This window comes from Phacochoerus africanus, chromosome 2, assembly GCF_016906955.1.
Source record: "Phacochoerus africanus isolate WHEZ1 chromosome 2, ROS_Pafr_v1, whole genome shotgun sequence".
Classification (NCBI taxonomy): domain Eukaryota; kingdom Metazoa; phylum Chordata; class Mammalia; order Artiodactyla; family Suidae; genus Phacochoerus; species Phacochoerus africanus.
Window position 1 is genome coordinate 121,519,684 of NC_062545.1, and position 12,332 is coordinate 121,532,015.

At 45.7% G+C, this 12,332-nt stretch overlaps 1 protein-coding gene across 3 annotated transcripts in view; it reads left to right on the forward strand.

The window, feature by feature from the left end:
* GNB5 (G protein subunit beta 5) overlaps positions 1-12,332 on the forward strand; it is a 50,046-nt gene that overhangs the window by 35,055 nt on the left and 2,659 nt on the right. For 2 of the 3 annotated variants that reach the window (XM_047766332.1, XM_047766330.1), the window contains 5 exons: positions 2,512-2,655; positions 4,563-4,654; positions 7,298-7,346; positions 9,936-10,032; positions 11,053-11,219. In XM_047766332.1, the coding sequence (XP_047622288.1) occupies positions 2,512-2,655; positions 4,563-4,654; positions 7,298-7,346; positions 9,936-10,032; positions 11,053-11,219 (549 nt within the window). The remainder of the gene's footprint in view (positions 1-2,511; positions 2,656-4,562; positions 4,655-7,297; positions 7,347-9,935; positions 10,033-11,052; positions 11,220-12,332) is intronic. The other variant, XM_047766331.1, reaches the window with a different exon arrangement.

Below are 12,332 nucleotides of genomic sequence, written 5' to 3' on the forward strand. Positions count from 1 at the left end.
CCACACCCAAAAAGCCTGAGAGCTGCAGAATGCACCAGCTCTTTCTCCTCAGAGGGGCCTCTCCTGGCTGCACGGAGATCCTAGGCCTCCTAGACTGCTGGTAGGAACCTGTTCTAAGGTGGTGCAGCCAGCGTGTACAAGGCCAGGGTAGCAAGGTGTTCCCTCCCTGCAGAAAAAAAGAGATTGTTGTATAAGTGCTAGGCCTACCATGTGAGAGAGAAGGAAAGAGAAGGGGAAGGAGGGAGAGGATGGACATGGAATTGGGTGCAGTGTGGTCCGTGGGTGCACTGAATTTCAACAGTCCTTTAAGACCCACTTCCTGTGTTCCTTCCTCAGCCATGTAGTCTGCACCCACAGAGGGCTCTGTGGTGGGCACTTACTGCAAGAGCCACTTCTTGGTCTGTCTTATCACAGCATCCAGTCCCTGTGAGCAACAGGAAAATGGGGTGTAGGGATGCTCTGCTATCCAGGGCTTAACCCTATGACTCCCCCCATGGCTGCTCAGAATCAAGCTGGTACCAGAACTCTGTGACGCTGTCAGCTGGGTCTGTGAGGCCATGAGTCCTGACACCACTGCCTTTCTCCTAGATGAACCAGAGCCCAAGCCTCACACACACGGGCAGTGACAGAATCTAAAACCCTAGCTCTTAGTTCTGCTTTCCATGCCTTTCCCCAGGCACCCCAGCGTTCTTCTCCGTGCATGGGCCAGCCTTTGTGCTTGGAAGCTATACAGAGGCTGCTTGAGGGGCAGCTGCACCGACCTCAGATTTTCCTAAAATAGAACCTTAATTTTATCATTCTGCTCAGAAGCTTTCCATGGTTCCCACTCCCCAGCAGGATAAAGTCCTCACTCTATCCCCAGGCACACCTTTCATTCAGGGCAGAGGTAGGCTGTTCACCTGCAGCACCCTCCCCCGCCCTCCCTTCCCCTCCCCTGACCAGCTCTCTCTCTTCTTCTAAGATCAGCTCAGATGTAGCCAGAGTGGGTTTGATGCCCCTCGCACAGGCCTGTCTGGATCTTTGTACTTTATCTGTCATAAGTGATCATTGTCTTGTTTGCCCAGACCATCAGCAACACCTGCCAGCTAGCAATGCTATGTTTATTCTACCCACTGCTGCAAGGGAGAAGCCCAGCTTGATGGAATTATTGTAGTGTCTCAGAATGGAGAAATTAGAGAAGGGTCCTTAGAGGGTTCTGGGGTCTAGGGTGAGTAATTTTAAGGTGGGTCTTTCAAGGTGGGAACTGGTTATGACATAATAGCTTTGGAATGGTGAGCTCAGCGAGATAAGGATCTTAAAGCAAGTCTTGGTGAGTAAGCTCCTGACTTGAAATAAATAGACTGGTGGATATTTATGTGGCAAAGATGGGTTTTTTCAGGATCAGGGAAGAACTGCAGTTCAGGGTCTGCAGCCACAGCAGGGCATGTGCAAGTCCTCACACAGCAATAGGAGGAGAACTCTTTTATAGAGGGGAAAAGGAAGTGGGGGGGGGGTCCTCAAGAGTCCCTGGCTTTTCATTGGCTGAGCCCTTGCAAGGAAAGAATAGGAGTCTTCTTTCTGTTGGGCTCTACTGTCATCACAGGATGTGAGAGCTCTCCCTTCTGGTCTCTAACTCTATTTAATTGAGGTGTCTGTTTCATTAATTTTTTACAAAGCTATTAGTCTTGATAAGTGAGTTGTTTAATGGGTTCACAGTCTGATTTTGCAGGAGTAGGTATTTCCTGGAGCAGGCAGCCAGGTTATTTTTCCTTGGTCTCAGTGTTGTCTAACATAGCACCAGGCCAGTGTACCTGGTCCTGGATCTGATGAATGTAGGGAGGAAGGTGGGTTTCAGTTCTTCCTGCCAATCCTGTTAACTGAGCTCCAGGAGAGCAGAAGCCAAGATGGTCTTTCTGCAAACCCTGATGCCTAGCAGAGCACCTGGACTTAGTCAGCAGATGCTGCTGACCCTGCATGTGCATGTCAGCACCGCTCGGTGGCCCAGGGAGCCTCTGTGGGATGCAGCACTAGGAGAATGTGTTTAGTAAAATGCTGCTCCAGGTGAGGCCCAGCGGGCAGGGCCGGCATCACCTGGAAGTCTGTAAAATACAGAATCTCAGACCGCAAAACAGACTCTAGATAAACAAGTAACGGGGGGAAGGGAGTGCAGCTTAATGTCTGGGAAGCACAACAGTGGGTTTGACTGCTTGTGGGAGCCACTCGAGGTTCTGTTTAGCAAACGTTCACAGAGCACTTCCTATGTGCCAGGCCGGTGTGTACCACAGGGAGGCCTCTGGATGCTGTACTTGGCAGAAGGACAGGCACATAAACACATAGCTGAGGGACAGCGAGGGTGACAACAAGGGACTATTTCTTTCTCACCATGGGAGAAGGAGTTCTGTGCTTGGGTCTAGATTTAGCAGGTGTGCATGGTGCATGTATGTGTGTGGAGCTTTGTCCCCTGTGGAGCTGTAAGCCTCTGGCTCACCTCCCCTGACAGCGCTAATGACAGCCACACCCTTCCTGTGGCAGATCCTGACGGCCAGCGGCGATGGCACATGCGCCCTGTGGGACGTGGAGAGCGGGCAGCTGCTGCAGAGCTTCCATGGCCACGGGGCCGACGTGCTCTGCTTGGACCTGGCCCCCTCAGAGACCGGGAACACCTTTGTGTCTGGGGTAAGGACCCAAGGAAGAGCTCTTGGTCCACTTGGGAGGCTTATGGGGGTGTTCCACTGTTAGCCTCTGCCGCACCCTCAGTTCCTGCCATGGTGGCTGTGCTTGGTGGGCATCACAGCACTGAGGTGTGAGGGGTTCCTGTTCTGCCACTGGCATACAGTGGTCAACCAAAGGGTCGGGAATGTTCTCCCAGTGTGATTGCTGCCACATTTAAACCTATCGGTCTTCATAAATAGCAGAGAGTTTGTGTCTGTGAGCATGAGAAACAGCTCCAAGGGTGCCAGGCAGCTCAGGTGGCAGCTGAGGTGAGGCAGCCCTGGTGTGATCAGGGCTTTGGCACCAGTGGGACACTCTCCTGCCCTACCCCCTCCAGTCCCCACCCTCTCCCAGGGAACAGTGTATTCGAAGGCTCAGAGGCAGGCAGATAGGCCACCCTGGCAGAGCAGCACCAGACGAGGAGTTGGATCACCTGGGCCCACCTTTGCTACCTGACTCTGCATTTCATCCTCTGCACATGGGGCATAAGGCACTGTAACATTTATTCCTCCACCATCCCTAGGACATTATGAGCAGTAGAGGGAAGAGTTTGTAGTGTGTTATGCAAGCAGAAGAGGAAAATGTTTCTGTGGACACCCAGGAATAAGAATGAGAACTGAGCTGGCTAACCCCACCCCTGGTCCTATCTCTCCTTGGTCAGGAGATGGTGAGAGAGGACAGAGGTACAAACGCCATTCAGTGACTTTTGCAGCTGGAAGACATAAAGGCCCTTTGCTCTGAGCTGCCCACCTCGTAGTCCTGGCTCTTAGGTGAGGGCTGTGAAGCCTCTAATTGGCAGGATACTTAATTTTCTTCTTGGATATTTAGCCCCATCTGTGTATGTGTTATTCCTGTGTCTTTGTATAACTGTATTTATCACTGCTCAGCTACACTGTTTTTCCAAATTGTTGATATTATTGTAGATTACATTGTCTCTTTCAGAATATTTAAAAATCTGATGTAGCGTCCTCTTTAAAGATTTAAAGAACACCTCTGATTCCTTTGTCCACGTTCTCAGTAAAGATGCTTGGAGTGCTGACCCCCCACAGCAGGTCTTTCTGAGACCTCAATTATGGTACCTCTTCCAGTCTGTCCTCTGAGTTGAAACCAAAAACTTAGACATGAACATTAACCCATTACTTCTTCCGTTTGACCTTTGAAGGTCTAATTATGCTGCCCATGCTTGATCATGGGACTGCTCTGAGGGAATTTAGCAAAATGCTCTTAGAAGCAGTATAGTATGTGAAAGCCTTGTGTTTATGATTCTCTGGGTCATGTTAACAACCCGGAGAGGGTTCACTTTATAGGTGTCGAGGTGGAAGCCCAGGGAGGTGACTTGCCTGAGCCATGCAGCTGACTGCTGGCAGTACCCTGACTGGGCTGCTGGGGTGCAGCTGGCCCAGGGGCATGGGACTCTCCACCTGTGCTCAGGCTGCCCCATACACCTGAGGCAAAGCTGGGAGCCCCCGCTGCAGCCACCACCCACCTGCCCTCCCCTCTGGGCTTATAGAAGCAGAGGGATAGGTCAGGGGCAGGGGAGAAAGGGAAACATGAAGGGAAATGCCCAGGATAAAGGTGAGAAGGAGCCCCAGAGAGTTTGTACCCATTTAGAAAGGTGGGAGAGAAGAAAACATGCTGCAAAAGGCAGCTGGATGCCTTCCCTTGCTTCCCCCACCCCAGGACCTAGCTCTGGTCTTCTCAGGGCTTACCAGCTGGGGAAAGTGGCTCTGGGTAAGGTTAATCTCAGAAGAGCATGTTGTCAGCCATTTACTATTGGGGACTAAACAATCTCTGTGACATAACCAGGACCCAGGCCTATCTGTAGACAGTCCTTGCCATGGCCATAACTCTGGGTAACTTTGCTTTTGTAGGGATGTGACAAGAAAGCCATGGTGTGGGACATGCGCTCCGGCCAGTGCATACAGGCCTTTGAAACACACGAATCTGACATCAACAGTGTCCGGTCAGTGAGTAGAATGTTCATGTTGCTTCTCTCTTCTCCGGTATTCCCCACCCTGGGCTAGTGCTTAGCCTCCAAGCTCAGTTACTTGACTGAGAGAGGCCTTTCCAGCAAAAGTGACTAATTTGTGGTGGGATTGAATGGCACTCTAGATTTCTCGGAGAATTTTAATATAATTGCACTAGGAGCGATGGATATTATCCTGTCTTCATCAAGCCAATATTTCTCATTCATTCATTCAGCAGATATTTATTAAGCATGTACACACTAATGTTATTCCAGGAACTGGGAATGCAGTTCTGAACAAGGTAAACAAGGTCCCCACTCTCTTAGGAGACAGACAAGACAAAGCACAAATAAATGTGCAGCTTAAGATATTGATAAGTGCTATTTAAAAAGAAAATATGGAACTGTGATGAGATGGGTTGTTTCTTTGAGTGTTCAGGCCTCTCTGAGAAACTGATGTTAAAATTGACACCAGGATAATGAAGGAGCCAATCTCACAAAAAACTGGGGACAAGAACAGGGAGGTGAGATGTTCAGGGACCCGACAAAAGGCCAGGTGGCCATTGGAGAGTCCTGAGCTGGAGAGGTGGCTACCATGGTCCGTGTTTTGCCTGGCTTCTGTATGCAAAGTAGATTTTAGGGGAACAAGGGTGGAGGTATGGCAGCCAGTTAGAAGGTTGTTGTGTGAGTTCAGGAAAGAAATGATGGTGGCGGAAACTAAAGAAGGACACAGTGAGGACAGAAATGTCCAAAATTAGGAAGGATTTGAGATTTTACAAGCCATCGAGTAAGGCTGCCAATCTCAGAAACGGCACAAAACTAGCTTCTGGGAGGTGCATTCTGCAAAGTTAAACTCTACTCGGGGAACAAACAACAGCCCCAATGTGTGGATGCTGGTCGAAGACATGAGACTCCCGGGTTAGAGATGAAGGACAGTGGATTACTCATAGCAATGGCGGTAGCCAGGGAATCAGCATTTTTGTGCTGGTTACCTAAGCCCCAGTTCCACAGGATGACATGAAAAGGGCCAAATGACACCTGCGCATGCAAAGAGTTGCATTACAAGAGAAAAGCCCTGAGCACAGGGGACTCGAATCTTTTATAAGGGACAGTAAGTACTGATCCATTTGCTAAGACAGGGAGGGTTGGAGGCAGTGCAGGGAGGAGTTCGTGGTTGCACATGGATTCTGGAGCTCTGTTTTGGACTAGTTAAGTTTGAGATGCCTATTATACACCCAAGGGGAGATGACAAGTAGGTAGCAGGATCTGTGACCTGGATCTCAAGAGAGAGGTTGGGCCTTGACAGGTAAACTTGGAAGATAACACTGGCAGGAGAGTATTTAAAGTGTAATCACTTGAGAATCTTCATTCTTTTTTTTTTTTTTGTCTTTTTGCCTTTTCTAGGGCTGCTCCTACCGCATATGGAGGTTCCCAGGCTAGTGGTCTAATAGGAGCTATAGCTATCAGCCTACACCAGAGCCACAGCAACACGGGATCCCAGCCATGTCTGCGACCTACGCCACAGCTCATGGCAATGCCAGATCCTTAACCCACTGAGCAAGGCCAGGGATCGAACCCACAACCTCACAGTTCCTAGTCGGATTCGTTAACCACTGAGCCACGACGGGAACTCCGAGAATCTTCATTCTACTTCAAGGAAAGCACTAGACTTTTTCCCCTTAAAAGCCAGAACACAATAAGAATGCTTACTTTAGTACTAAGTAATGTTGATGAGAATTTTCTACCTCTCTGAGCTCAAATGTAAGGAAGGAAAAAGGAAACTCACTTTTTGCAAATGCACAGTAATTACCTATAAAATCCAAGGAAATCAAAGAATTACTACAGATAGTAAATGAAGTTATTAAGATACAGGCTAGAATATAAAGTCACAAAAATAAATTAAACCCGTATATATTCATGAAATAACAGCTTACAATGCACATTCTCCCACCTATGCTGTTCCCTCAACCCAGAACCTTCTCATGTCCGTCAGGTCTCACCTGAGGCTTCCTTCTCTCAAGACAGCCTGATTATTAGGGAGAGAGTAGCTGTAACAGTAATCATCATCATTTATTGCCTGCTTTTTATTTGGCACCATGCCATACTCTCTGTATATACTGTCTTATTCAGTCTTTCCAACAAGGCATGTGCATTGTCCTCCTCACTTTTCAGATGAGAAAACCCAGCCTGGGCAAAGTGACGTCACTGGCCAAAGGTATCGTGTGTTATTGAGTGGTCAGTGCAGAGAGCTGCCAGTTGCTCTGTGTCTCTGATTGCAGGGTCTGTGTTTATGACCCTGAACTCTAGCCAGGTCTTGCCAATGGCGTATGTGATCAAGGAAAACTAAAGAAACAGGGGACCTGCCCTGTGCTCAGTGTCTTATGAAATATATATATTATCTCATTTACTCCTCACCATAACTCTGCAAGGCCAATGTCACTGTCCTCTGTTTACAGAGAAGAAAACTAAGCCCAGTGGGCACTCCAGATGAGCCTCCCTTCCTGGCCTCTGTAACGATGGTCCTTGGGCCCTGGAAGAGGAGCCTGTGATTCCGAGGGCCCAGCACAGGACATTGGAGCAGAGACAGCTCCAGTGGGCATCTAAGTAAAAGCACTTTGTCCTCATGCTTTCTCTCTGCAGATACTACCCGAGTGGAGATGCCTTTGCTTCGGGATCAGATGATGCTACGGTATGTTTCTGAGTTACTGAGAGCTTTTCCTATTCAAAGGAGATATGTTCAAACTTAGTTTTATTTTTCAAAAATACCTTTTCTATGAATTACGGAAATGCTATGACTTCAGTAAAGAAAACTTGGGGGAGAAAACTAAATTACCTTAACCTTTCTACTCAAGAAAAGTTACATTTCGATGAATTCCTTTCTGTCTTTTTACTTTTTACTTTTTTGGCCATTCCTGCAGCATGTGGAAGTTCTTGGGTCGGGATCAAACTCACTCCACAGCAGCAACCTAAGCCGCTGTAGTGACAATGCCAGATCCTCAACCCACTGTGCCACAAGAGAACATGTGTTTTTACTTTTTAAACAAAATGCTTTATAATTTGCTTTTTTCACTTAGCAGTAGATGGTGAACATTTTCTCATGTCAATAAATATTTTCCTGCATTACATTTTCTTAATGATTGAATAGTTTTCCTTGTTATGGACCTGCCATCATTCACTTAACCACTCTTCAATTTTTGGATATTTAGGGTTTTTTTCATTTTTCTTTCCTGTTAAAAACACTACTATAAGCAAATATTTTGAGTATCTCTCTTACTATTTCCTTAGAATTAATTCTCAGACATGAACTTGCTGACTCAAAACTCGGTCTGGTTTTAAGGCTTTTAATACTAATTATCAAATTGTGTTGACCTACTTTTCAAAAGAAAAAAATACCTTCTGTGCCCTTAAAATATCAAATATCTTATTAAAAGATGAGTTTCTTCCTAATTTGCTATTAAGGAAGAAATTACAAAGGAATAAATTGAGAGCTTTGATAATAATGAAGATTTTAAATTTCTGTATGTCAAAATATATATAACAAAATATAAGGGCATCACATTTTGGGAAAATTCATCTCATATATATATATATATGACAGACTGAGTTGGAACTCTTTAGATATGAATGGGGTTGCATACTCAATAAGATAAACACTCCCATTAAAAAGAAGATAAAATGCAGACTGTTTACAAAGCAGTAAATCAATGGTTAACATCTGAAAATGTTTCCAAAGTTACTTGTAATCCAAGAAATGCAAGGGTTTTTGTTTTGTTTTCTTTGTCTCTTTAGGGCTGTACCTGCAGCATATGGAATTTCCAGGCTAGGGGTCAAATTGGAGCTGCAGCCACCGGCCTACACCACAGCCAGAGCAGTGCCAGATCTGAGTCGCATCTGCAACCTACACCACAGCTCACAGCAACGCCAGATCCTTAACCCACTGAGTGAGGCCAAGGATCAAACCGTGTCCTCACGGGTACTAGTTGGGTTCATTACCGCTGAGCCACAATAGGAACTCCAGAAATGCAAGTTTAAGTGATCAGATGCTTACTTGCCCCTTGGATTAGCTGAGAAATGCTCAGGGGTGGAGGTGGGTCAGTGAAGGAGCCTTGGGTGAGCCTCGGTAAGGCCCCTGGGTAACTGCCTTCTGCAGGGCAGTTTTGTGATGGTAATCAGGAGCTTTCAAAACTTCCCCATCCTGTGATCTAACCATGCTTTTCCTTGGAAACATTTCTACTCTAACGATTCTATTCCTTAGGTATTATAAGGAAAATATAAGCAATGCAGATAAAGATTTTTATAGAAGAATGATCATGGCTTCCCCATAGTTTTATTTATTAAAGAGAAAAATTAGACACAGTCAAAACACTTAGCAGGGTACGGCTGTCTAGATTCTGATATATCCACATGGGAATGGAACAACCATGTTAATCATGGTTTGGTTTGGTTTTGTTTTAGATTAGAAGAGATTTATTGAATACACTGCTAAGGGAAGCTGTGGGAAGGCAGGACGAGAGAATTCATCTGCCCTGGGGTAGTGGTTTGGGCTCTTTTTGTAAGAGAACTGGCTTCAGACAGCTCTCTCTCCATTCCTACCAGGCAAATAAGGGATTAAAACATGGCTGTTTGGGCTGCTTATTGCTCAGTTGGAGGTTACCAAAGAGGCTTTTGTTATTTAGAATGGCCCCCACATTATCCCCAACAGATGGATAATGCCAAATCTTTGGCATTTGGGTGAAGGTCTCATCTTCTGTAGCTGCTTCATGCTGAGCAGTAATTTTGGTTTTTTGAAGATTATTTAATGATATGAGAAAATGCTCATAATGTAATGCTAATGGAAGCAATAAGGAAACATCCACCCCACTGAAAAATACACAAAAAAATAGGATAAGACTGAAGAAAATAGCCCAGGTAGTAATAAATACCTCTAGGATTTAAGGTAACTTTTATTTCCTTTAATGCATTTCTGAGTTTTTTTGAATTTTTTTTTTTTTACAGTGAACACATATTCTTTAGTAGAAAAAAGAAAAAGAGGGCTTTCATTTTTGTTTTTGTACACAGAGCAATCTGTATTTGCTATTCCTTTGAATCTCTAATGATCCATAGAAATTAATAGGAATCCGGTTTGAGGGAGAAAACACCAGGAGAAAAAAATGAAAGCGATGTTCTACTTATCCCTCAAACCACACAAGCCTCCAACACCTGTCTGTAGCTCTCTGGTCATTGGTGCACCAAACAGGATCCAGAAACAGGTGCTTCTTTGTCTTCTTTGTCATCCCAGTGTCGCCTCTATGACCTCCGGGCAGACAGGGAGGTTGCCATCTATTCCAAGGAGAGTATCATCTTTGGAGCTTCCAGTGTGGACTTCTCCCTCAGCGGTAAGATTTTGCCTCAGAAAGTTTCCCTCAGTGAAACCAGGGTCTCTCAAGCTTCTCCTCAGCTAGACCTCCTGGGGGGCCATGTGCCAAAGAGTCTTTTGTGCCGGTTTTCCTCCACTGCATTTTTGATGCCCTGCTTCACCCTGCCTGAAGTAGCTTCCCCAGCCCAGTTCACAACCCCAGGAAATGAAGGCTGGGCCCATCTGATGCTCTTCTTCAAGACAAACTTCTTTTGAAGACTGATTGTATCTTCTTTTGATACAGTGATGCATCAAAACTCCATCTGCAGGACCTTTAGGCTTTTCCTGCCCAGGCTTCCGTTTTTCCCTTCACACCTGAAAAAGGATTTTTTTCAGAGGTGGCAGGGGTGAAGCAAGAGTCCCTTTGTCTCTCTTTTTTTTAAATTTTATTCATTAAACAATTCTTGAATTATAGTATTGTGCTAGTTTCTTAATGCCCTGAAGCTCAGGGTACCTCTGCCTTTACAGCTGGGGTGGCTGCCAATGAAAGTTAGAGCCACACTGATACGCTAGGTCACTGGACCATTCAGTTCTCCTGGATACCCTCCTGTTGTGCAGCCATGCCTTTGTGCATGCATGCTGTGACCACTGCCTGGAACATCTTTTCCCTCCCTTCTCTGCATGGCAAACTTTTATTCAGCCCTCAAAGGCCAGCTCAGATGTCACTTCCCCTGCAGTGCCCTCCTAGATCCCTCCTCTTCCTCTGTGATCACATAGCACTTTACATACAGCTGAACACTTCCACTACAGCCCTGACTACCTGCTGCTGCAATGATTTATGAGTGAGCCTGGGCCATCACCATCCTCCACAGGGGCCAGCAGGTCTCCTTTCTCCTCTTTGAATTCCCAGGGTGAACCACAATGCCTGGTACATAGTAGGCACTAAATCACTATTTATTGAATAGTGAATGAATGAATGAGCGAGCACATGAGTGAGAGTCATGAAAAGAAAAACAAAGAGGGAACTGGCTTAATAACCATCATATCCTCCTGCTTTAAGGTCGCCTGCTGTTTGCTGGATACAATGATTATACCATCAATGTCTGGGATGTCCTCAAGGGATCCCGAGTCTCCATCCTGTTCGGACATGAAAACCGTGTTAGTACTCTACGAGTTTCCCCTGATGGGACTGCTTTTTGCTCAGGATCATGGGATCATACACTCAGGGTAAGAGACAAGTTTTACTACTTTACCCTGTGTGTGAAAGCAGGAGTGATTGGCCTTCCTGAAAGCAGAGATGTCTGTTTGACCTAGGCAGCCAAATTGAGCTCTGATTTCAATTCTGATAGCCCCAGAGAAATTATTTGACTGGGTGGGTAGTGAGTTCCCCATCAACGCAGGTATTTAAGCATAGATACCCCATAAGACTGATTCTCGCCTTTGACAAATTAGATTATCAGTCTCACCTCCCAGTGGTGCAGGGTTCTTATTCTGTGGTCACAGACCACTGTGAAGCCCACAGAGGGGCTTTCAGAGACCTATGAAGCCCTTGCAGTCATATGCCAAATTGTGTATGTGTGTGCATTTTTCCAAAAAAAAAATGTCCTCGTGGCTTTCATTACATTCTCAAAGAGCTCCAGGACTTTGTCAGATGTTGACTACCCAGAAATAATACCAAGATAACCTGTTCATCAAACAAAGCTTACCTCGCTATATCAGATGGCACACTTGACAGTCTTATTAGCACTTCAGAAGGGGAGAGCAAAGGTAGATATTTATGAGGTTTTAGGGGTCTGGTTTAAGGCAAGTCTTTTGATGGAGGGACTTCATTAGGATTGAACAAATTTATGGCATATTTTAAGATTGATAGACATAGAGTTGGGGGAGAGAGAGAATTTCAAAGACCATCTTTAAAAATTACTTGAAAAACACATCTTGGAGTTGCCATTATGGCTCAGCAGGTTAAGAACCCGACTAATATTCATGAGAATGCAGGTTTGATCCCTGGAGTCACTCAGTCCATGAGTGTAGTTTAAGTTGCAGATGTGACTTGGATCTGGCATTGCTGTGGCTCTGGCGTAGGCCAGCAGCTGCAGCTCCAATGGACCCCTAGCCTGGGAACTTCCATATGCCCTGGGTGCAACCATAAAAAGAAAAAAAAGTAGCCAGTCATCTGATGCTCTCTATTGTCCTTAGAGCTGAGTGCCTTTTCTCAAGAGGGTAATTGAGTGGTCTAATCTTAGGGTAAATACATAAAAGGATTTTTGCAAAGTTCCTGAAAGAAACAATAAAGTTTGTTGTGACTTCATTGTCCTGGGCAAGAGTTTCCTAAATTTGTAA